Source organism: Gymnoscopelus microlampas (genome assembly GCF_963454915.1).
Source record: "Gymnoscopelus microlampas genome assembly, chromosome: 8".
NCBI classification, from domain to species: Eukaryota; Metazoa; Chordata; class Actinopteri; order Myctophiformes; family Myctophidae; genus Gymnoscopelus; species Gymnoscopelus microlampas.
In genome coordinates, this window is record NC_139945.1 from 8,653,881 (window position 1) to 8,681,078 (window position 27,198).

The 27,198-nt window shown below is 42.0% G+C and overlaps 1 protein-coding gene across 2 annotated transcripts in view; it reads right to left on the reverse strand.

Annotated features, from left to right (window-relative positions):
• cntn5 (contactin 5) overlaps positions 1 to 27,198 on the reverse strand; it is a 400,683-nt gene that overhangs the window by 160,218 nt on the left and 213,267 nt on the right. For both annotated transcript variants that reach the window (XM_084063872.1, XM_084063871.1), the window contains exons 6-7: positions 22,164 to 22,259; positions 716 to 919 (exon numbers count right to left, since the gene is read on the reverse strand). In XM_084063872.1, coding sequence (XP_083919998.1) covers positions 716 to 919; positions 22,164 to 22,259 — 300 coding nt within the window. The remainder of the gene's footprint in view (positions 1 to 715; positions 920 to 22,163; positions 22,260 to 27,198) is intronic.

The following is a 27,198-nucleotide window of genomic DNA, read 5'->3' on the forward strand; positions in this document are numbered from 1 at the left end:
TTGCGGTGGCATTTAAAAGTACGCCTGGCCTGCCCTCGAACTACGGCGATAACGGCAAGCAGCAAGTTATGGAAATACCATATCGAAGTGAGAGGCGAAGATGACAAAATGAGCGTGTGAAATGGCAAGTGTGGCGTGAGGCGTGAGAAGAGGTTAAATTGCGTGACTCTCCACTCTCAAAGGGTGAGACTTGGCAGCCCTGCAGAGTTAAAGGAACTCTGAGATAATTAAGTGTTGACTGCGGTCCCCGCAGGGACAGATTAACCCCCGCAAGCACCCCCCCCTCAAAAGACATTTTGAGGGGCAGGTGCTCAAGTAAATTATACTTTTTTTTATTTACTTGGTCTGTTCTTTTTTCCCTCTACACCTATACCTCTTTGCCAAAAATAGACGATCTACAAGCCCACAACGCCTCGAGGCGTTGTGGGCTTGTAGATCGGCTATTTTTGGCTAAAGTTCTCCTCAGAAAAGGGATGCTAGGTTTCGAGTGCTTATGGTAAAAAGAAAAATCATATCACATAAAGATTTGGCGGACCCCCTGTAGTAACTCTGAGGACCCCCTAGGGGTCCCGGACCCCCTGTTGAAGACCCCTGCTGTAAACTAAAAAAGGGCACTTCTGGTCAAGAGGGCAAAGGGCAGGTGCTCTAGCACCACCTCGAGTCTATCTGTGCACGTCCCTGCTGGTTGTGACACGATGGGGTATAGGAGCCTTACCGTCGGTCTTCAGCGTCAGAGGCGTGGGCGGGCTGAGCACCCTGGCGTTGGTCACGGTGTTCTTCACCTGGCACAGGTAGCTGCCCACGTCGGACGGCTGCACCTTGGAGATGTACAGGTTCCCCGTCTCCTGGGAGATGAACCGACGGCTGTCCTCCGCCACAAACGACGGGAACTCGTTGAACACCCAGCTGTATCTGATTTCTGGGGGAGAAAAGCACGGAGAGAGAGAGAGAGAGAGAGAGAGAGAGAGAGAGAGAGAGAGAGAATCAGAATCAGATTCTACTGGCAACGTGTTCCTTCCACGCACTACGTCCTACCAGGGAAACTCCCCCCTGTCGGGTGACAAGAAGGTCAGTTGGCTCTCATGCATTGAAGGAGGCATGAGCTCGGCCCTGGCCTCCCTAGGCTGGTGGGGGGAGTGTAGCGCCTAGGATCACTTAGCAAATTGGCACCGGGTGAAAAAAGGGTTACAACATCGAGGGATAAAAATTATTTAAAAAATAATCAGAATCTACTTCATTGCCACATGACTGGTTTGCAGGTGCAGTGTTGGAAAGTAACTGATTTACTCAAGTACTGTACTTACTGTAAGTAAAATTTTTAGGTACTTTTACTTTACTTACATATTTAAAATTGTCAATACTTTTCGAAAAGGTTTGAGTACTTTAACTTTGGTACTTTAAGTATATTTTTATGCCAATACTTTTGTTCTTTTACTCAAGTAAAACTTTGAAAGCAGAACTTTTGTAACAGAGTATGTCTAAATTGCTGTATTGCTACTTTTACTTAAAGGACTTCACCCATTTTCAACCTATCCTCATATAATTGTCCTCACTAATACTCATGATAAAATAGTACAATTTGACTGTGGACACTTCAGAAGCCCGCCTACCAGTGACATCATCGCTAGGCAGAACAATGGCTTCCATTATAGCATGCTTTTTGATGCTTTCCAGGAATCGAAAGCCTGCCGTTTCTATAAGCTTGGAATTCCAAATCGATGATGTCACTGGTAGGTAGGTTTCTGAACTGCCCACAGCCCTCCTCTGACTGAGACACAGACGGAGTAGACAAAAATGGCACCATATTATAATGAGCATTAGTGAGGACCAATGGGTGAAAATGGGTGAAGTTGGGTGAAGTTGTCCTTTAAGTAAAACACACATGAGTACTTCTTTCACCACTGTACAGGTGCAACGAAGTGGGTGAGGTGCTTTATTGTGTAAGCTCCGTTATTTTGTTCATTTTCCGAAAAAGGAGGGAGAGAGGGAGAGTGGGGAGACCCAAATCCAACATTAAATAAGCATGTCACAGAGAACATACAAAAATATCACTATATCTACATATGTACACACAGCATAAGAGCAGCAGATTCAGTATGTATCTTCTGGTCTTAGGCTGTGTGTATATAGATGTCTTCATTCATACTGTATCCTGAGCAGATTGATGAGGGGGCAAAAAAAATGCACGCACGCACTCACAGTGACACACGCACGCACGCACGGACGCACACACACACACACACACACGCACACGCACACACGCACACACACACACACACACACACACACACACACACACACGTGTGAATTAACAAAGCACATTTACTCAAGTACTGTATTTATGTACAATGTTGAGGTACTTTTACTTTACTGGAGTATTTCCAATGTTCAATACTTTTACTTCTACTCCACACATCTCAGAGGCAAATATTGTACTTTTACTCCACTACAATTATCTGAAAACTTTAGTTACTAGTTACTTTGCAGATATAAATATGTTTTATACCTAAGCTATTTGATAATAGACGCTCTACAAGCTCACAACGCGTCGCATCGCGCCGCGTTGTGAGCTTGTAGATCTGCTATTTTCAAGCATTTTAGTACTTTTACTTAAAGGTCCTTTAGTCAAAAGTATGTATCTTTTGTACTTTTACTCAAGTAACATTTTACATTGCAGTATTGATACTTTTACTTGAGTAGAACATGTGAGCACCTGTCCCACCTATGCACAGACACAACCACACACAGACGCGCGCGCACGCACACGCACACACACACACACACACACACACCCACCCACCCGTCCCACACACGCACACACACACACACACCCACCCACCCACCCACACCAACACACACACATCACCCCCCTCCTAACACCACAGGAGGAGGGGGTGGAGGGGGGTTCCTCTCTGTGGGTAACTCTTACACTGATTGGGTGGTATAATGTGATTCACCAGTGAGGCACGCAGCTGGAACCAGCCTTCTCTAAATAGATGAAAGAGGAGGTACGGTTCACACACGGTGCCACCGCGGAGTTCAGCGCGCGGTGTGTGTGTGGGGGACAGCACGGGGACAAGCATTACTCTAACCCATTGAGACCTGAAACCAATTCTACATGTCTCCTAAAACTCAACAGTTTTCTGAAAAACGTATGTTTCTATATCAGTGGTGCTCAATCTTTTTCATGTCAAGAACCCCCAAAATGATATGTATTTGGACCCCCATCAAAATATGTTGTTCCAGGGACCCCCCCAGAAGCAACGATTTGAGTTCAAAACGGTTCGCTTTAAAAATATATATATATTCAAAGATTTGCACACGTTTTCACGATTTTTCAAAAATAGCAGATCTACAAGCTCGTAGCGCGGCACTCGGTGCCGCGCTACGAGCTTGTATATCTGCTATTTTTGAATAGCCCAAAGTGTAAAATAATGCTTTTTAGCTCAAATCTAAAAATGACACAGTTCCAGGTCTTAATGGGCTAACAGGGCTGCCTGGTGGCTCAGCCACTTAGTGCACACACCATCATGCTCCATGGTGAGCCACGTGGGTCGGACTCCAGCTCCATCCCAGCCCCATAGACTGTTTAAAAAAAGAGAGAGATGTGTGGACGAAGGGAGCCGTGATGTCACCCATTGGTTTCTACAGACTCCAGTGGTGTAAAGTAACCAAGTACATGTACTCAAGTACTGTACTTAAGTACACATTTGAGGTATTTTTTACTTTACTGGAGTATTTCCATTTGTCTATACTTTTACTTCTACTCCACTGCATCTCAGAGGCAAATGTTGTGCTTTTACTCCACTACAATTATTTGAAAACTTTAGTTACTAGTTACTTTGCCGATATACATTACTATATTACAAAACATGCATTGACCACTTTAGCCCTATTTTAAACCTTGGCTAGTTGAAAATAGTCGATCTACAAGCTTTTTTACACCAATACTTCTTGGTAGTCTAGCGAGAATAGCGAGACTTCCTAGCGAGACTTCCTAGCGAGACTTCCTAGCGAGACTTCTAGTGGGGCGCATTCAAGACAATCACATTGCATAGTGTTCTGTCACTATAAACGTCAGATCTCACCAAAAAAAAAAGCTGAAAGGGCCTACTCTGTGTGGAGTTTGCATGTTCTCCCCGTGTCTCCTAGGGTAGTTAATACCCTCACAAAAACATGTAGTAATCCTGGTCACTATACTGCCTCCCCCTGGTCAGCCGGGGCGCCTGATGGAGGAGAAGGGAACTGGTTGGAATAACGTGTTCCTTCCACGCGCTATGTCCAACCAGGGAAACTCCCCCCTGTCGGGTGATAAGAAGCGGCCTGCTTGCTCCTCATGCATTGAAGGAGGCATGAGCTTCAGCTTGGGCTCTCCCTAGGCTGGCAGAGGGTAGGTAGTGCCCAGGATTACATAGGCAATTGGCACTGGGTGAAAAAAATGTGGGTTACAAAATCGTGGGATAAAAATTATTTAAAAAAAAAATAAAAAATAAAAGCTATCAAAATATGCAATCTAGCGCAAGGCCTATTGGTGCGCGTTTTTAGCTGTGGCGGATTGAATGAATTTTGTTTTTTTTCTATTGTACCATTCAGCCTAGGATATCATAACATCATAGAAAAGGTGAGAAAACCGTGGTCCAAAATTCCCCTTTAAGGTGCCATTTGGAACCCCCTCAAGGAACCATGAGGGTCCCTGGACCACACTTTGAGACCCACTGGTGGTGTAGCAGAGTGTTTACAGTGAGCCAAAACGCACGATATCAGCACCCTGACTCTGTTTGACCAGAATGGAACAGAGCCTTCATTAGTATCATTGGTAACACCTGTGAAGGAAGCAAGCAGGGACGTGCACAGATAGACTCTAGGTGGTGCTAGAGCACCTGCCCTTTGCCCTCTTGACCAGAAGTGCCCTTTTTTTTCCAGTTTACAGCAGGGGTCTTCAACAAGGGGTCCTCAGAGTTACTACAGGGGGTCCGCCAAATCTTTATGTGATATGATTTTTCTTTTTACCATAACCACTCGAAACCTAACATCCCTTTTCTGAGGAGAACTTTAGCCAAAAAATAGCAGATCTACAAGCCCACAACGCCTCGCGCTGCGAGGCGTTGTGGGCTTGTAGATTGGCTATTTTTTGGCAAAGAGGAATAGGTGTAGAGGGAAAAAAGAGCAGACCAAGTAAACAAAAAAAAGTATAATTTACTTGAGCACCTGCCCCTCAAAATGTCTGTGCACGCCACTGGAAGCAAGAAGAGGCCCACTTTCTCTCCAAAATGGCTGCACTGCATAGAGCCTATCAATTGTTAACTGGGTTACAAAAATGGTGGGATAAGAATAAAATACGTCCTTATTAGCCTCATTTCTAGCAGCGAATGCTTGCCGCCTGATTCCAACTGAACTGTCCAGGTTGTATAGTGTTGTGTATTGTATACATTATATTGTCCATTATTGATGGTGTTTATTTGAGTGTGACGTATTTTACCCTGCTGTATCTACAGTAGGCCTACTGTACCTATACAGTGCCTTTTCCTTGCCCTGTAACTGTATCTTAACTGCTGTGCTGCCTTTTTGGCGGGATGGTCTTATTTCTCTCTGCAATGGTTTCCTGTACACTGTCCTATCACAGGAATAAAGCATAAAAATGCTGGACTTTTAAAAAAAAATAAAAGACCATAAGATCTAAATTAAGCCATCAGGCATTAAAGGGCTAGGATACAGCCTTCTGTGAACATAGTTGGTATGTGCGTTTCTGTGTGTGCGCGCGTGTGTGTGTGTGTGTGTGTGTGTGTGTGTGTGTGTGTGTGTGTGTGTGTGTGTGTGTGTGTGTGTGTGTGTGTGTGTGTGTGTGTGTGTGTGTGTGTGTGTGTGGGTGTGTGTTTGTGTGTGTGTGTGTGTGTGCGTGCGTGCGTGCGTGCGTGTGTGTGTGTTTGTGTGCGTGCGTGCGTGTGTGTGTGGTTGTGTGTGTGTGTGTGTGTGTGTGTGTGTGTGTGTGTGCGTGCGTGCGTGCGTGTGTGTGTGGTTGTGTGTGTGTGTGTGTGTGTGTGTGCGTGCGTGCGTGCGTGCGTGCGTGCGTGCGTGCGTGCGTGCGTGCGTGCGTGCGTGCGTGCGGGCGGGCAGGGAGAGATCGACAGCTGTGTACTCCTACAAAAAGGCCATTAATAGGTAATGAATGAATTAATAATTTCTACATTCTGCACGTACAATACGACATTTAATGTCAAGGAGCCAATTAACCTATGTTTTTCTACACGGATTCATGTGTGATTGATACTGTAGTAATAAATGAAATAATTATACAAACCCTGTCTAACTTCTCAGAAAGTTGTTTGAAATTACACCCACTCAGCTAACTTTTCAGAAAAGTTACCTGCCTTCTCAGAGAAGGCAATGGAAGCCACCAGAAAGGACCAGACAGAAGAATGGAAACTTCCAGCGCCTGGCCAGCTCCTTTTAACCCATTAAGACCTGGAACTGTGTCATTTTTAGATTTGAGCTAAAAATCATTATTTTGCACTTTGGGCTATTCAAAAATATCAGATATACAAGCTCATAGTGCGGCACCGAGTGCCGCGCTACGAGCTTGTAGATCTGCTATTTAAATCGTGAAAATTTGTGCAAATCTTTGAATACATATATTTTTAAAGCGAACATTTTTAACTCAAATCTGTGCTTCTGGGGGGTCCCTGGAACAAAATATTTTGATGGGGGTCTGCGGCCAAATTCATATAATTTTGGGGGTCCTTGACATGAAAAAGATTGAGCACCACTGATATAGAAACATACGTTTTTCAGAATACTGTTGGGATTTAGGAGACGTGTAGAATCGGCTTCAGGTCTCAATGGGTTAAGAAGTCACACATGATATTGCAGTTTCAGACACCTAAGATGGATTGTGTCACGCTGGCTCTCTCGGTCACCATGAACCACGGTCAGGGACAAGACCAATACAATGGAACCAACAACCAACCTTAACCCATTGAGACCTGAAGCCGATTCTACATGTCTCCTAAATCTCAACAGTTTTCTGAAAAACGTATGTTTCTATATCAGTGGTGCTCAATCTTTTTCATGTCAAGGACCCCCACAATTATATGTATTTGGCCGCCGACCCCCATCAAAATATTTTGTTCCAGGGACCCCCCAGAAGCAAAGATTTGAGTTAAAAATGTTCGCTTTAAAAATATATATATTCAAAGATTTGCACACATTTTCACGATTTTTCAAAAATAGCAGATCTACAAGCTCGTAGCGCGGCACTCGGTGCCGCGCTATGAGCTTGTATATCTGCTATTTTTGAATAGCCCAAAGTGTAAAATAATGCTTTTTAGCTCAAATCTAAAAATGAGACAGTTCCAGGTCTTAATGGGTTAAGGTCTTCCAATCATTAAGCGTATTCCTGCACTATATCTGCACCGAGGTGACCTCGACATAGAACTAACTGTTCATATACGAACAGAGCAATAACTTTTGAAGACATTTCTCCTCCCCTGCGCGGACGTACAGTACGGAGGACAGTTTACCAATTATTCAAATGATGAATAATTGCTGCCATTTGTCTTAAAATGTTTCATACCAAGTGACAGCAAAACCTTGAAAATGCCGCTATTTGCTTCAAAAGCCTGTATACCAAGCTAACCTGCTACGTGTGAAATATAACTATTCCTAAGAGCAAATTAACATTGTTGTGGTTTTGTAAGATCGTTTTTTTCTGCATTGCAGTTGCAACATGACAGCTATGTTTACACAATTCTTTATTCCCTTTTTAATTGTACAAAATTCCCCAGTTGTTATTGTTTTTGACACAATGTGAACGTTTGTTTTCTCATGCCAATAAAGCTCCTTTGAATGAAATTGAATTGAATTGAATTGAAAGAGAACCAGATATCTTTTTAGTGTGTGCAAGAAAAGTCCAGTGGTGGAACAAGTACTCAAATGTTTTACTTGAGTAAAATGATCAATACTGCAATGTAGAAGTACTCTGTTAAAAGTAAAAGTCCGGAATTAAAAATCCACTTGAATGAAATTACAAAAGTATTGGTATCAAAATGTACTTAAAGTACCAAAAGTAAAAGTACTAAAATGCCGCGATGCGACGCGTTGTGAGCTTGTAGATCTGCTGTTTTCAAATAGGTATAAAATAGCGCTAAAGTGTTTAATGTATGTTTTATAATGTAATAATGTACATCTGCAAAGCAACTAAAGTTCTCAAATAATTGTAGTGGAGTAAAAGATACAGTATTTGCCTCTAAGAAGTCAAAGTATTGACAATTGGAAAAGTAAAAGTACCTCAAACTTGTACTTAAGTACAGTACTTGAGTAGATGTACTTACTGTAGTTACTTTACACCACTGCATAAGTCCCATACTGTATGAAACGAGTTCAGGTTAACCATTACCACTAAATAAAGTGTTTAGCTCAAACAGCCTGTCAGGGGATCAGTACAACCCACTGTATACTCAAGCTGGCTCAGTATTACAGCAGCCTGAGAACCTAACAGTACATCCATCTGTATTTCCAGGTGCACACAGTGAAATAAGTGGGACAGTGGACCTCTGCACAGCCCAGCCCAGGGACCGCCTGCTACTGGGGAAGAGAGTCAAGGAGAAGACACCCCACCCCGCGCTGCAACCGCAGAGCGGCATGCCCGCAGCGGCAGCAGACTTTAGTCAAGTTTGTTTGTGTCATAAGTCCACTGTGAAGTTTGTTGTTGCAACATTTTATTCTGTTTTTAGCCTTAGTCAACCAGGCATGGTTTATTATAACCCATTAAAACCGGGAACACATCTGTGTAACCACTTAAACCATTATGTTAGACTTTGGGCTATTCAAAAATAGCAGATATACAAGCTCCTAGCGCGGCACCGAGTGCCGCACTACGAGCTTGTATATCTGCTATTTTTGAAAAATCTTGAAAATGTGTGCAAATATCTGAAAATATACATTTTTAAAGGGAATATTTTTGACTCAAATCTTTGCTTCTGGGGGGTCCCTGGAAAGCAATATTTTCAGATGGGGGTTGGCGGCCAAAAACATATTTTTTTCAGAAAACTGTCAGGATTTAGCAGACATTTGTAGAATCAAAGATTTGCACGAAAAGAAAAATAGCAGATCTACAAGCTTGTAGCGGGGCACTCGGTGCCACGCTACAAGCTTGTATATCTACTATTTTTGAATAGACAAAGAAATCGGAAAATTACACAGATTATTTCCCGGTCTAAATGGGTTAGGTCTTTTTTTCCCTTCTTTTTTTCTGTTGGGAGGAAGGGGGGAATAAGGTTCAATCCACACACACACACACACACACACACACACACACAGCTTTCTGCTGTACAGTATAAGTTATATCCTTGCTGTCGGGTGGAAACGTTACTTATCAGGAAATGGGGGAAAAAATAACCTGTGTTCTAATGGATAGATGAATTGGAACACACAGTTATTATTTAGTCACAAGCTGGTGTCAATACTTTTCATCGGTTCAATAGCTATAGAACCTGCAGACTTAACCGCTTTGACTTTCAGTTTCAATTGTTTTTGCTTGAAGAGAGATCTAAGAGAAGAGATCTACAGTACAAGCTCGCAACGCGGCACATTGTGATGCGTTGTGAGCTTGTAGATCGGCTATTTTTTGCTATTTTTGTGCGACACTCTTGTCCAGCGAAGTAGGACATTCATTTACGTTTAAATATAGTTTCTGCCAGAGAGAAATGCTATACCGTATGTCTGAGCATCACACACAATCGCTGTGCAAGTAGGCCTACATGCATGCATGCATGTTTGACTGCCTGCAGGTTAAAGGAGAATTCCGCCCGTTTTTCTTACCTTTAATATGATATTATGATATCCTAGGACGAGGGGCAAAGTAGAAGAAATTCATTCAACTCTACTCGAGTTGACCGCAGCTAAAAACCCGCACCTATGGGACTTGCGTGTGGTATGTTTTTTTTTCCTTTTTCCCCGCTAGTGAGATTAGTGTGAGAATCTAATGAGGTGACATCGTTGGAGTGTAGGTTGGAGGAATTATAGATGGTGAATTATGCAGCGTTGAAAATGCACATGCGTCAGTTGTGGGGGAGGGGGGGGGGGGTTCAGTGTCACCATCTCGTTGCTGTCGGGCATAAACCTCCTATCTCCTTTATTCACTTTGTGTTTTCTTCGTAAATTAACGCCCTACTTGATCACACTACACTACAGCGTCACGCAAAAGCATCAACAAGTTGCGGATCCACAAGTCAGTGTTGATTTCGTCGACTAAAACTATGACGAAAAATGTTGGTCGGCCACCTTTTTTCACTGACGAAAACTATATAAAAACAAACTAAAAACTAAGTTATGTTGACTAAAACTAAGACTAAATATATTGGCAATTCCGCCAACAAATAAAAACTGGACTAAAATGTTACTGAGGGACGAGTGGAGAGGAGATCCAGTAGAACTAAAAGACAAGTCATTTTATGCTTGGTTGCGCTCGGGTGTTGCACTCTGAAAATACCCGATCTACAAGCTCACAATGCGACACGTTGTGAGCTTGTAGATCTGCTATTTTACATTCTTATGATATTTAGTCGACAAAACAAAATTAAAACTAAAACATTTCAGATGACTAAAATATGACAAAAACTAAATGGATTTTTTTTCCAAAAGACTATGACTAAAACTAAATCTAAAGTTGCTGTCAACATCAACACTGCCACGAGCTTGTGGATCTGCAACTTTGGCTATACTTTTGAATCCGAATCCCTGTGAGAACTGACAGTTTTTGGACATATGAGGTTTCCACCTCGACATTGACGGTTCTACAAGCCCCCGGGCTACTCAAAGGCGAGGGCCAGCCCTGGTGTTATCGCGCGTATTGCACATGTATCCTGGCTGTGTGTTGATTAAGATGAAAGAAGTGTCAGGCTCCTTTGCATGTCACGCTGATGAGACTGTCACCCATGTCACATCATAATAATGTTGCATATAGCTTTACTGCAAGTTCATTTCAAACTTAGTTGAACTGAGTTGGCTCCAGTGAAGTACTCAGATGTTTGACTTAAATAAAAGTAGCAATAACACAATATAAAAATACTCTGTTACAATGTAAAAGGCCTGTATTCGAAATGTTACCTGAGTAAATGTACAAAAGTATTTTCATCAACATATACTTAAAGTACCAAAACGAAAAGTACTAAAATGTTTGAAAATAGCAGTTCTACAAGATCACTTTCGTCCAAAACAATCTAAAATAGCTGAGCTCACAGTTTTGAGCTTGGATATATGTTAGATTGGATATTTCTCTTCTTTTTTTGCAGCGTTTGCGCGCCACTTTTGTATGGCGAGTATATAGGGCATACATTAACGGGGGGAAAAAAGGAGATACAAGGTTTCTGCCCAACAACGACAATATAATGCATAGCTGTTGCGAGTTCATCTTAACCCATTAAGACCGGGAACGCATCTATGTCGTTTTTTAAAATTTCTTTGCTATTCAATAATAGCAGATCAACAAGCTCATAGCGCGGCACCGAGTGCCGCGCTATGAGCTTGTAGATCTGCTATTATTGAAAGATCTTGAACATTTTTGCAAATCTTTGAATATATATATATATATTTAAGTAATTTGTTTTTGTTTTTACTTAAATCTTTGCTTCTGGGGGATTCTACAAATGTCTTCTAAATCCTAACAGTTTTTTTGAGAAAAAAACTATGTTGCTATAATATCAGTGGTTCTCAAACCTTTTTCACGTCAAGGACCCCCAAAATTATGTGTATTTGGCCGCGGACCCCCATCTCAAAATATCTTGTTCCAAGGACCCCCCAGAAGCAAATATTTGACTTAAAAATGTTTGCTTAAAAAAATATATTCAAAGATGTGCACGCCTTTTCATGTTTAAAAAAAAAGCAGATCTACAAGCTCATAGCGCGGCACCGAGTGCCGCGCTATGAGCTTGTAGATCTGCTATTTTTGAATAGCCAAATAAATCTTAAAATGACACAGATGCGTTCCCGGGTCTTAAAGGGTTAATAATCAAGGAATGCTGCCAGCATACATATAGGTTACAACCGCCTGGCTCAAACAGCTTTACACATGGGGATCTCATTTCACATATATATAGGATGCCATTAGAGCTGTAATGGCCTGTTTTGAATGGTCGTTCACGTGACAGGTCGAATATTGGTCATCCGTCATTTTCACTGGTAACACTAAATGTTGATAGGGTGGCTCCAAACGAGTGGCTTTTATCAGACCACAGGAGAAAAAATAAGACATTCCTGATTTAAATCCAATCAGCGCTGGAAAGTAATTAAACTAGCCGCGTCTGCGTTCAGCCCCTTTTCTGATTTATTTATGATTAGACAGGCAGGAGAGCGTGGGATAGAAATCTCAGATGTCTAACAAAGTCTTGTAGCCATTATGTTTGTATAAATTTGCCCTTTTTTGCGATATCCTGCTGATTTAACCCTTTAAGACCTGGAACGCATCTGTGTCATTTTTAGATTGGAGCTAAAAAAAAAACATTATTTTACACTTTGACTATTTTTGAAAAATCGTGAAAATATGTGCAAATCTTTAAAGTGAATATTTTTTAACTAAAATCTTTGCTTCCGGCGGTCCCTGGAAAAATATATATATATTGAGATGGGGGTCGGCGGCCAAATACACATAATTTTGAGTGGTCCTTGACATGAAAAAGTTTGAGCATCACTGATATAGAAACATACGTTTTTTTTCCAGAATACTGTTGGGATTTTGAAGACATTTGTAGAATCGGCCTCAGGTCTTAATGGGTTAAAAATCCAACGGGGAACAAAAGAGAAACGATCCCATGCTGTCTTGTTACATGAATAGTATCTCACGCAAAATAATGTGGCAGTAGTCAGACGCCATGCTGTTTGATTTTTGTCTAGGATGTATAAATCCACTTAGCCACATCTGTCATGGTATACACTTTTACAAGAATAGTATCTCACACAAAATAATGTGGAAATGGTATGCTGTTCGATTTCGTCTAGGATTTATAAATCCACTTAGCCACATCTGTCATCTGTCACATACAAAAACAAAGAACCAAACAAATAAGAAAATATACACGTAAAAAAAGACACTGTCATCCCCATGGGCGAAATCATTCGCAGACGACAAAAGTGTCCCTGTGTGATTATTGCGTAATAGCATTTCACAGCTCCTTGATTTCCGCATCGATAATTTGTCTATTCTGATGAGAAGAGAGAGGCTTTTTATATTTTCTAAGCTGCCTGTGGAGACCTTCCCTGGTAAACAATGAATAATTGCCAAGCGTTTCAAAGACGTTGCGGAGCAACGCTGGTCTGAACTCGAGACAATACTAATACCGACTGAAGGAAGGTGGCAAATGAAGCTAAGCGGGCAGGTCACATTTTTCTTTCAAACACCTCATATCAACACATTAATTAGCGGAGGTATTGTTTGCTCGCTCTCTCCCGGGGATTCGACAGAGAGAGGCACCGGCTGAACTTAATGAGACAAACAACAATGTGCAAATGCCGCTCTAAATTGGACTGAGGTTATTACACGCACGCGGCACCGCGGCTTCTCGTCCCATTGTCCCGCCGTCATTGTCACGCGTCCAGTGTATGGGGGACCAAAATAAACAAATAAATCGTTTCCCCAATAGGAGAGTGCGTTTGCGTCCCCAGTCGATTGGACAGACAATGGAAAGCCGAGAGGCATTTTGCAAATGGAGGTCGGGGTGCGACCCCGTCGACAAACACACTGCCGGAAAAAAAAGGATCATCTTGCGAAGACGTTGCAGAGCAACGCTGGTCTGAACTCGAGACAATACTAATACCGACTGAAGGAAGGTGGCAAATGAAGCTAAGCGGGGCATCACACCAGCCATGATGCTAAATCAGTGTGTATGGAACACACGACAGGTCTTAATGGAAATAAAGGTGAACAAAAGCTATCGTGTTGCCTTATTCTAATGAATAGCATCAGATAGCTAGTAGCTTTTGACTGCTTACTTTTGATGCCATTGCTCGGACCCCCCCCCCCATCTTGGGACGTGGCCTTCGTTTTTATTCTCACCAACTTAGTCGTTATGCCAAGAGATTCCTCCCCTTACACATTCCTGTGTGTTGTCACCGCTGCTGTGTCCTACTGACTCACCTGCCAGTGAGGAGCCCCCACCGGGAGGACTTTAGAGCCTTCGTCCTACTCCTCCTGCCCAACACTCCCTACAGATATAGGTATAGTCTCCCCAGCCGGTGGGAGTATGTGCAATGACTACTTTTGATGCGTTTGTGTGACGCTGTAGTATGATCATTTAGGAAAAAAACACAAAAAGTTAAAATATGGAAACAGTAGTGATGTTCTTGCGCACGTACACACACACACACACACACACACACACACACACACACACACACACACACACACACACACACACACACAGGTTTGTATTACTATACTTATGAGGACATCAACACTTTAGGACAGCCATTTTATGAATGCCATTTAAAAAAATATATATTTTTAACCGTAAGCCTAAAGCCAAAAAACAGCAGATCTACAAGCTCACGACACGTTGTGAGCTTATAGATCATCTGTTTTTCGGTGCACGACACTGGCGCACAACTAAGTATAAATCATGTTTAACTCTAATTCCAATCCCTAAACCTAACCTCTAGATGTCTAATCCTGACCTGACTGTTTTCCTAATTGTAAACGTATCTCTAAAAAATGTTTTTTTTAAACTACAAAACAACCATTCGTCTTGTGAGGACCAGGAGAACGGTCCTCACAATGTATATTTCTTCAAATTCTACTATACTTGGTCCTCGCAAGTATAGTAATAGTAAAAAACACACACACACACACACACACACACACACACACACACACACACACACACACACACACACACACACACACACACACACACACACACACACACACACACACACACACACACACACACACACACACACACACACACACACGCAAGGAAACAATGGCGGCCGCGCTGTCATTTCGCACATGATGAAGTAGCCCTTTGTTTATCGGAGAACAATGTACGGTAAAAAAAAACATGCTCACAAGACCCCGATACCATGACATGAACAGGAATGAACCGCTCACGTCTGAGCGACTCCAAACGATGTTTAATTACGTAATCTATGTGGTTTTAAGTGGTGTGCTAATGTGTTTGAAATCACCCTACACGACACATTCCACCTTAACCCATTAATGGTTAAAGTGTAGCCACTTTAACCATTATGTTATACTTTGGGCTATTCAAAAATAGCAGATCTACAAGCTCGTAGAGCGGCACCGAGTGCCGCGCTACGAGCTTGTAGATCTGCTATTTTAGAAAAATCTTGAAAATGTGTTTTCAAGATTAGTATCTTGAAAACTAGTATCTCACGCAAAATAATGTGGCATAGTCAGACGCCATGCTGTTTGATTTTGTCTAGACTGTATAAATCCACTTAGCCACATCTGTCATGGTATACACTTTTACAAGAATAATATCTCACACAAAATAACCCATTAAGACCTGGAACGCATCTATGTCACTTTTTGATTTGAGCTAAAAAAAAACATTATTTTACACTTTGGCTATTCAAAAATAGCAGATCTACAAGCTTGTAGCGCGGCACCGAGTGCCGCGCTACGAGCTTGTAGATCTGCTATTTTTGAAAAAATCGTGAAAATGTGTGCAAATCTTTGAATATATATTGTTTTAAAGCGAACATTTTTTATCTCAAATATTTGCTTCTGGGGGTCCCTGGAACAAAATATTTTGAGATGGGGGTCCGTGGCCAAATACATATACTTTTTGAGGGTCCTTGACATGAAAAGGTTTGAGAACCACTGATCATAGCAACACAAACACGTTTTTTTTTTCAAAAAACTGTTTAGAATTAGATTTAGAAGACATTTGTAGAATCCCCCATAAGCAAAGATTTGAGTTACAAATGTTCAATTCTAAAATATATATTCAAATATTTGCACAAACTTTCATGATTTCCCCCTCCAAAAATAGCAGATCTACAAGCTCATAGCGCGGCATTCGGTGCCGCGCTATGAGCTTGTATATCTGTTATTTTTGAATAGCCCAAATTATAAGATAATGGTTAAAGTGGTTAAAATCTAAAATGACAAGATGCTTTCCCGGTCTTAATGGGTTAACGTCATGTGACACACGACGTAGAGTGTGCATTTAAATGGTAACACACTCCCAGGCTCTATAATAAGGCATGAATTGCAGCCTTTAATTGGGCGGAACACTATTTTTTCCCCCCTCGTTTCAGGTGTCATTTTTCATTTTTGTCAGAAGAGCAATCTTGAAGATATAAATTAGCCTTAATTCAAGTTTGAACAGAGTATAAGACCATGCAACATACATCATTTGGAGAGAAAGAAACGTCCCATGTGACAGGGGCCAAAAGAAAGGTACTGTACAACCCAAGCTATGCTTTTATGAATACTAACGGATAGGTCGGCTATTTGGGCTATTTCTGTTAGCTACGATTGTACAACAAAGTATAATGCAGAGTTAAAGGAAAATTTTGGACTAAGTTTTTCTGGTACAGTAGAAAAATGTCTTAACTCGATCCTGGGTCCGCCACAGCTTAACACTTCACCTGCCAGAGTTATTTCAGATTTTTTGCTGTTGTCTGCCAGAGATTTTAAAAAAGTACTCCGGAGCCGAGATACAGAATTTTTAAGTTTTGAGTTAACAAGGAAGTGGGTGGGAGTCTAAATCTTCCTTGGTCTTTGGGTCAAAAACAAAAAAAAAAAAAAAAAAAAAATCATTTTTTTTTTTCAATTTTTTTTAATTTTTCAATAGAACGCATTTATGCGATCTTGGCAGGAATTGAGTTAAAACGTGAGCGGATAGGCCTTGCGTTAGATCACATATCTTAAATTATTATTTTTTTTGTTTGTGAGATCTGACGTTCATAGTGACAGAACACTGTCAAAAAAAATATATAAATACAGAAGTCGTGCTAGACGAGATTGAAATCTCGAGATTGAAACCTCGTCTAGCGAGACTTAGGTTTTTTTCTTTTTCTTTTTTTTTTGGTTGCATAGTGTCGCTATGAAGATCTCACCAAAAAAAAAGAAAAAAAAAAGCTATTAAAATATGCAATCTAACGCAAGGCCTATCCGCGCACGTTTTAAGCTGTGGCGGACCCGGGATCGAGTTTTGAAATGTTTCTACTGTACCATCCATCCTAAGATATCATAACGTCATAGAAAAGGTAAGATTCTCCTTTAAGTGTTTAATCGGTCGGATTATGGAAAATCGATTAGAATTATTTCATGTTGATTCATTGATATTAACGAAAACATATCTTTTAAAAACCCTGCTTCCTGATTCTTCGCTTAACCTGAGCGAGATTAAGTTGGTTCTAAAATATCGGTTTCGATCAGTGGTGGAAAAAGGACTCAACTGTTTTACTTTAGGTAAAAGTATCAACACTGCGACGTAGAAGTACTCTGTTACAAGCTAAAGTCCGGAATTCAAAGTGTACTTGAGTAAAAGTACAAAAGTATTGCTATCAAAATGTATTTAAAGTACCAAAAGTAAAAGTACTAAATGTTTGAAAGTAGCAAATCTACAAGCTCACAACGCGGCACGAGGCGGCGCGTTGTGAGCTTGTAGATCGGCTATTTTCAAATAGCCTAGGTATAATATATAATAGGGCTGAAGTGGTTAAAGTTTTCAAATAATTGTAGTGGAGTAAAAGTACAACATTTGCCTCTGAGATGCAGTGGAGTAGAAGTAAAAGTATAGACAATTCGAAATACTCCAGTAAAGTCAAAGTACCTCAAAAGTGTACTTAAGTACAGACAGTACTTGAGTAAATGTACTTAATTACTTTACACCACCGGTTTCGATACATTTCTGGTGAACTGCCCGGCTACACCCATGCAGCAGGTGATGTTAGGACAGCAAGCTCCATACAACGTTGGTTAGAAATAAGGTTCCACTTATTATCATGGTGGATGCATTTGGTAGCTCTGTATATCTCATTAGTTCTGTTATGTCGGCTTGTTAGTCATTACCACATGTCAGAGCGCTGTCTAAGGTGCTGAAAGCTTTCTGTATGACCTTTATGGTGTGTGCGTGTGTGCGCGTGTGTGCGTGTGTGTGTGTGTGTGTGTGCGTGTGTGCGTGTGTGCGTGCGCGTGTGTGTGTGTGCGTGTGTGCGTGTGCGCGTGCGTGTGTGTGTGTGTGCGCGCATGGACGCGTATGGACTATATCAAGTGGTTCTCAAACTTTTTCATGTCAAGGACCCGCAATTATATGTGTTTGGACCCTCATCTCAAAATATCTCGTTCCAGGGACCCCCCATGAAGCAAATATTCGAGTTATAAATGTTCTCTTTAAAAAATATATATTTATTCAAATATTTGCACAAATGTTCGAGATTTTTCAAAAGTAGCAGATCTACAAGCTCTTAGCGCGGCACTCGGTGCCGCGCTATGAGCTTGTAGATCTGCTATTTTTGAAAAGCCCCAAAGTATAGAATATGGATACAGTGTTTACACAGATGCGTTCCAGGTTTGAACGGCTTATAAGGACACTGCGACACAAAAGCCAGCAATCGCCCGGGAATGGAGCGGGCGAACCCCGTCGGTTCAAAGCCCACTCCTGAACAGCTGTCACCCGCGCCGATTATTAATAACAATATCCACCGTGTTTTTATTCAGTTCCACTTCCTATCTTTTCCCTGACCTTCAAGCCGTACACTTAAACAATGTATTCCGTATCGATCGACTCGATCCAGAGGATATGAGCCATGTCATTATGCCCTTTATGAAAGCCTGCGTTATATTTACTGCTCAGAGTAACCTGACTCCTTAACCCATTTAGACCGGGGGAACGCATTTTTAGATTTCTTTGGGCCATTCAGAAAATAGTAGATCTACAAGCTCATAGAGTGCCGCGCTATGAGCTTAATTGTAGATCTGCTGTTTTTTGAAAAATCATTTTTCATTTGTGCAAATCTTTGAATGTATACATTTTCTGAATATATAAATATATATATGTTTTACTTATGTTGCTATAATCAGTGGTTCTCAAACCTTTTCATGTCAAGGACCACCCAAAATGATATGTATTTGGCCGCGGACCCCCATCTCAAAATATGTTGTTCCAGGGACCCCCCCTCCCCCCCAGAAGCAAAGATTTCAGTTGAAGATCTTCGCTTAAAAAAAATACATACCTTTAAAGATTTGCACACATTTTGACAATTTTTCAAAAAAAATAGCAGATCTACAAGCTCATAGCGCGGTACCGAGTGCCGCGGCACTCGGTACCGCGCTATGAACTTGTAGATCTGCTATTTTTTTTTAATAGCCCAAAAGCATAGAAATAACGGTTTAAGTGGTTACACAGGATGCGTTCCCGGTTCGAACGGCTTAAATGATAGAAAATCACTATTGACATTCTGCTGATCTCATTTCACAACCTCAAGCCTCAGTGTCAACGCTCACGTCTCCTTTCCTGTCAATCACAGTGGTGTTCTATATACCTCCGAAAGGAGAACCTCGCTTTGGCTTTGGTTTTTTTAAACAATCTGCCTGCGTCGGCAGTATATTATAGCCTTATTTCTTTGGTAAAAGCACGAGGGCATAAATAAATCAAGATACACCTCGAGGAGAAAAAAAAGAAACACCTGCTCTTGAGATTTATGGAGAACCTTAACTGTGTGAGCCCATCTGGAAGTGCATTTTAACCCTTTACGACCGGGAACGCAATTGTGTCATTTTCAAGATTTCTTTGGGCTATCAAAAAAATAGCAGATCTACAAGCTCACAGCGCGGCACCGAGTGCCGCGCTGTGAGCTTGTAGATCTGCTATTTTTTTTGAAAAATTGTGAAAATGCGTGCAAATCTTTCAATATACATTTTTTTAAAGCGAACATCTGAAAAATATGTTGTTCCAGGGACCCCCCCAGAAGCAAAAAGATGTGAGTTAAAAATGTTCGCTTTAAAAATATGTATATTTCAAAGATTTGCACACATTTTCAAGATTTTTCTACAAACTACAAGCCGCGCAATGAGCTTGTAGATCTGCTATTTTTTGAATAGCCAAAGACATCTTTCAAAATGACACAGATTCTTTCCCCGGTCTGAACGGGTTAATTTATCAATCATGGAATGCTTTATTGCATGTCCATTTCTGCAACCCCCCCCCCCCCCCCCCACCACCACCCTCAACCCCCGATGTTCCTCCTATATACAATCACATCACAGAAAGAAACGGCAACCTGCACCCGTCGGGTGTGTTGGGCGCTTTGCAGCAGACAGCTGATGCAAACACAAAATCACCATGATTCATGGCCGCACATAAAGAGCTTACATTAGAGGACTGTACGTGCGGCGGTGAGATTTGAGATGTGCCATTAAAACGGTCGTCCGCCGTCTGCCGATCTAATTGCCTTTTGTGAGATCTCTTTTCATTCCTAATGATCCGGTAAATTTGAACCGGAGGAGACGACGTTGTGTTGGCTTCCGTTATGTTTTAAACTGTCATCAGTTGAATAGTAATATGAATGGTTCAATGGAAGCATTAGGCGTACTGCATAGGCCTATGTATCGTCTCTGTCAAACCTCACGTACAAAACTGTTACGTTTGTGGAAATGGTGAAAAAAAATCACCTGCGTTCCAATGAAAATAGCCGATCTACAAGCTCACAACACAACGTGTTGTGAGCTTGTAGATCAGCTATTTTCACTACTTATGTGCGACAGCCTTGTAATATTGTATAGCCATAATTCTCACTAACACCAACCGTAGATTGGTGTTATACCAATTCAGTCCAGAATGGATTTTAACTATGTATAAAGCACTACATGGGCTGGCCCCACTTTATATCATTGACCTACTGCCCTCTAAGGACATTGTGAGATCCCTCAGGTCCTCTGACAAAGCCCTTCTGGAGATACCCGCGACCAAGCTCAAAACAAAGGGTGAGCGGGCCTTTGCAGTGGTTGCTTTCGCTTTAAAAAATGCTGAGTGAGTCGACGGTTTTAAGAGCATGCTAAAAACACATTTTTTTTGTAAGCATTTTGTCTCGTGACGTTTTTTTTACCTGACTCACGTGTACAGGTCAATGTTTTGTTTTAATCCTTGTTGTATTGTATTATTACTCTATTTTGTTATTGTCTCCGCCAGGCCGAAGGCATGGCGAGAGAGTATGTTTTACCCTCCGTCCGTGTGTGTGTCCGTGTGTCCGTGTGTCCGTGTGTTACCACCAAATCTCCGGCACCGTTGGCCCGGTCGCTGCGAAACTGTGCACACACACTCCCCTGGATGCCAATTCAGAACCTCTGCCTCAAATTTTTCACATGGGCCTGTTATAGCGCCACCAGGAGGCCGATTTGTGCAAAACCCATTTTTTCACATTACTCCTACAGTTTTTAACCAAACGTCATGCAAATCGGTACACAGTATCTCTATAGTCATGTGATCAACCCTGATCTGTCCGATTTCCCATATTCCATCCTCATTGGTTAAGGTTGCCATCCAAAGTTTGCAGGATTGGTCCGTTTTGAACAAACTGCCTCAAACCATGAACGCAGCTTGCGATTTCCGTAAAATTTCACAAGCACATTCCCACTAGGCCGAGGAAGAAATGCCACCCTTTTCACATTGGCCTGTTATAGCGCCACCAGCAGGTCTAATTTAGCAAAACACATTTTTAGAACAAAATGCCTCAAATCATGAATGCAGTGTCTGATTGCCGTGAAAGACCTAAGAATAAATGGCACCATTTTCACATTGGCCTATTATAGCGCCACCAGGAGGCCAGAATAACGTACCTGACCTGGCGGAGACCTGTGCTCCGAGGAACACTTTTTCTAGTTATACCCTGTTTTTTACTTGTTTAATATAGCTTATATTGCGTACAGCACTTTGTAACATTGTTTCGAAAGGTGCCTTATAAATAAAATGTACTTACTTACTATATATATATTATATATACACAGTATATGCATTTAAGTGCACGCACACACACGCACACACACTCACACACACACACACACACGCACACGCACACATGCACACACACACACACACGCACGCGCACACACACGCACACACACACACGCACACGCAAACGCAAACGCAAACGCACACGCACACACGATAGGCTTGCGAGTGGTAGTAGGGTTGCATTCTTACCTGGTGAATGTGGGGGAGGGGTGCACATGAGCACGACACCCTGACCTTCTCGTGCGGACACGCCTCCTCTGGTCTTCCCACTGAAGGCGCCCAGATCTGCGACGGGGAAAAAATGGGATTGGTCTTCAAAATTGTCAATGCAAATGTGCCCTCAATACCCGCATATTTGACTAAATACCTCCAAAAAGTTAGCTGTTGACACCCACAGTCACAAAACCAGAGGGAGCGTAAACAACAATCTGGTACCACCCACCCATAAAACAAACATGGGTTAATTCTCCTTCTACAGCACTGCCACCCAGGTGTGGAATAGTTTGACCCCATCCCTCAAAAAAATGCAAATCGCTGGCATCCTTTAAAACAGCCCTGAAAATTCACCTTTCAGGAGGCCACAGGGAGTGGAGCAGTACCACTTCTCCCTTAGACAGGCAACCCCACCCTCCTTCTCCTTTGACTCTTACACGCCCCCCCCCCCCCCCCCATTTATCTTTTTTCCAGACTCTGCACATATAGTGCTATCTTTTTCTCTGTTTTTTTGTGATGATATTTGAACTGTTGGTGCTACTTTATATGTTTTATGAACTGAATACAAGGACCTCAATGGAATCAAGACCGCAAGGACTTTTTGGAACAGACCTTTTAGACAAAGTGCTTTAACTGTACTCGTGCTGTTTTTACATTTCTACCTAATCAAACATTCAATCAATCAATCAATCAATCAATCATTCGCTCTTGAAAATTAGTCCTGACCCGAAGTCATGAAAACACTGCGGTTCTCATTATTGGCCAAACCTTTTTCATGCCATGGACCACTAAATTGATAAACATTTGGCCGCGGACCCCCCACCCCCTAGGACCACTGGTGGGCCCCGGACCACTGGTTGGGAACCACTGGCCAAGAGGGTGTCACCGATTCCCCGACTCCGGCTGCGAAATAATTGTCATTCCGTTTCAGTCGATGCATAATATTTCACAACTTTCCGCATATTTTGCAACTTTTTTTCACCGCATAAAATCACATAAAAAAACCCTCATATTTCATCGCATAATCAAGGATTTTAGCCCGCATTTTTATGAAGGGTCTAAGTATAGAGCCCAGGATTACTGCATGTTTTTTGTGAAGGTACCTATACCCTAGGGGACACGGGGAGAACATGCAAACTGCACACAGAAAGGCCCTTTTGCCAACCCCACCTAAGTTATGGGCACTGATGACGCAGAGGAGAGGACACGCCCCCAGCGCCCACAGCGTCCCCTGCGGGAATCGAACCCAGGACCTTCTAGCTGTGAGGCGACAGCGCTAGCGACTGCGCCACCGTGCCCCCTTTTCTCTCTACGTTTCATGCAAAAATGTAGCTCAGTATCTTTTACAATATTGAGAATACAGTATGAAACAGTAGCACTTTACAGATCCATGTCCAACACTGTTAATCAACACTTACAATCAGCTGAAAAGCATGGAAATAGATGTGTACGTATGTGGGAGTGCATGTACCAGTGGTTTAGAGCAAAGGGCTTTATTACCAGTGGTGTAAGTACATTTACTCAAGGACTGTACTTAAAGTAATACAATGCAGGTCCAGGACCGGAAGACGGAAGCGTTTCAAAAAGCGTTCTTTTAATTGTTTTATACTATCTGTGGATCGTTTCTCTTAGCCAGTGGAGCTTCAGTTACCGTGAGCTGTGTTTTCTTTTTCTGTTGTTTTTCGATCTTCAAATCCTACAATCTCTTAACAACAGCGTGAGATTCCTTTTTGTTATTAGCGCGGTAGTTCCTGGCCAAACACGGAACCGGTGTGGTAGTTCCTGGCCAAACAGGAAACTGGTGCATTTCCGTTTCCGTTTTCCGGCCGGATGACGTCATTTTCGCAGGAATGGCTAACCTAACCACTGTTTCAATAGAAAATAGTTTATAAAAGACTTTCGGGGGTTCAATTCATGGAGTGGGTGTTGTGAAGCATTTGCCACTCACAAAAGATATACAATTTAACTTTAGTTTTGTTGAAAAAGTTACCTAGTATTACTTTAAGTACAATTTTGAGGTATTTGTACTTTACTTGAGTGTTTTCCATTTCCAATACTTTTACTCCTACACTCCACTACATCTCAGAGGCAAATACTATACTTTTACTCCACTACAATTATTTGAAAACTTTAGTTACTAGATACTTTGTAGATTTTGATTATTATTACCAAACATACATTAACCACTTCATCCCTGTATACATTTCGGCCATTTGAAAATAGCCGATCTACAAGCTCACAATGCATCGCGATGCGACGCATTGTGAGCTTATAGAACTGCTATTTTCAACATATTTGTATACATTCTACACATTTGAAAAGTTGTGAAATGGGACATTCTGCATAATGATTACTTTCTACTTTTGGTACTTAACTTAAGTACATTTTGATACCAATACTTTTGTACTTTTACTCAAGTACATTTTGAATTCCGGACTTTTACTTGTAACAGAGTATTTCTACATTGCAGTATTGATACTTTTACTTATAGTACAAAATGTGAGTACTTTTTCCACCACTGCAAACCGTGATCTAGGTAAAGGGTGAGAGCGGTGGGCTTGGGGGAGAGCGGTGGGCTTCGGGCTCAGACGGATTAAGCCTGATTTATACTTTGATGCGCGACAGTGTCATGCGCTTAAAATAGCAGATCTAGTGAACAAGCCTCAGGATATATTTGAACCATTCTTTTCCACTGTGCTAAGGCGGAGAATGTCTCATCAACATGGTTCTAATTAGCCTGGGACCAGACGAATCTGCGAGTGCAAAAAAAAAAAATGCACTCTGCCATTTGGGTCTGGCACCGCTCCATAGAGAATCCATTTCCCGCTCCAGAAGACGTGTGTAACCAATCAGGGCCCAGTATTCGAATATGGGCGACTGTAATTGGTAGTTGGTTGTACTGTAGGTCTAACCAATTGCGTCGAGGGCCATTGTTTTGATCCCGCCCCTTGGGAAACAAAACGTCCTCATGGAAGCAACAGACTCATATCCACGCAGTGATATAGTCTGTCTACGCCAGGCTAGGTTGTACGATAAATCATGTTGTTCGATAGCAGGTGTTTTGAAAATATTGGGACGCGGGCAAAAAAAACCTAACCTTTTCAAATTCAATACAAAAAAATGTGTTCATAAAATGGTCCAAAGTACCGGTCACACAAATCACAACCTAGTCTGTTTCTCTATGGCCGCCTCAGAGAGAAAGAAAGCAGCTGAACATTTGTGACTCAAATCTTTGCTTCTGCCTCTTTGTCCCTGGAACAAAACATTTTGAGATGGGGGTCCGCGGCCAAATACATATCTAAAAATGTTTTCTAAATCCTAACACTATGTTGCTATATCAGTGGTGCTCCAACTTTTTCATGTCAAGGACCCCCAAAATGATATGTATTTGGCCGCGGAACCGCATCTAAAAATATGTTTTTCCAGGGACCCCCTCAGAAGCACAGATCGGAGTTAAAAATGTTCGCTTTAAGACATACATATGTATATGAAAAGATTTTAAAAAAGCAACAGTCTTAGCAAAAAACAATCCAGATTTTTTATAAACTAGCCAAATAAATCTTAAAATGACAGATGCGTTCCCGGTCTTAATGGATTAATGGGATTTCCTGGTTTTAACCCATTGAGACCTGAAGCCGATTCTACATGTCTCCTAAATCTCAACAGTATTCTGAAAAACGTATGTTTCTTTGTCAGTGGTGCTCAATCTTTTTCATGTCAAGGACCCCCAAAATGATATGTATTTGGCCGCGGACTCCCATCAAAATATTTTGTTCCAGGGACCCCCCAGAAGCAAAGATTTGAGTTAAAAATGTTCGCTTTAAAAGTAAGATTTGCACACATTTTCACGATTTTTAAAAAATAGCAGATCTACAAGCTCGTAGCGCGGCACTCGGTGCCGCGCTATGAGCTTGTATATCTGCTATTTTTGAATAGCCCAAAGTGTAAAATAATGCTTTTTAGCTCAAATCTAAAAATGACACAGTTCCAGGTCTTAATGGGTTAATCCGTCTCAGAGGTGGATGGCCCATATTGCATGGTGTCACTAACAGAGCAAACGGCCCCTAAAGTCCTGCAGACAAAACTGAGGGGATAAACACAGGCTGGCTTCTTATTTGTGACAGCTTCAAAGGGAATATTTAGCCAATTATTTCAGTTTCACAGTAGGACTTGGGGCTCTGTTATTGACGCAAACTGGGGGCTGGAGCAGTTCAGCTCTGGCTTTGGACCTCCGGAACCAGGGGCATCACTTGGGGGGTCCCCTAGTGTTCACAATTTGTGCTAATCTTTGATGAAGCTGTATATAGCGAAACATAGCCAAAGAATCTAGTGGTAATGTGCAGGGGTGCACATAACTGGTGCGCAGGTGCGCACCCAAAATAAATAATGCGCACCACATCAGACGACGCGAGGCGCTTTTTCGTACCAACAGCTGGGACAGGAATGTCCAAGCTTTTTTAGCCAAACTAAAAAATAAAAGCCTGGAGATCGAGGCTAGGCACACAATCACGCTAAAGCACGCGTCGCCCCCATGTACAGCCATTATGCGCAGGGCGACGCATGCTGTGATTGTGTGAGCCACGGCATCCTAACACACAGGCACGCTGCGACTCGCAGCTCGCTGCACGCAGCGGCTGTTGGAGGCACTCGTCACTGATGATGAACGCACCGTAATGGTGCAAAATATGGCGTGAACGTCCCAATCTAGCGGATAAAAGCAGCGCAGCACAGGGCACCAACCTTGGGGGGTTCACCAAACAGCGTGAGTAAAAAAAAAACGGCGCTGCGACAGATTGTGTCATGAGAATTCTGGATCAATCAGAGACAATAGGTGGTGATGGATATACTTTAATATACATGATCTCATGGAGAGAAGTACAATAACACTTGTGTCAGTGGCACAGTAGTTCTGCCAACGAGCACAGGGCTAAGACCAACGTTACAGTATACTAGCTGCTAAAAGGACAAGCTGAACCAAAAAAGTAGATGTTTCTTTTGATAGTCTCTCTCT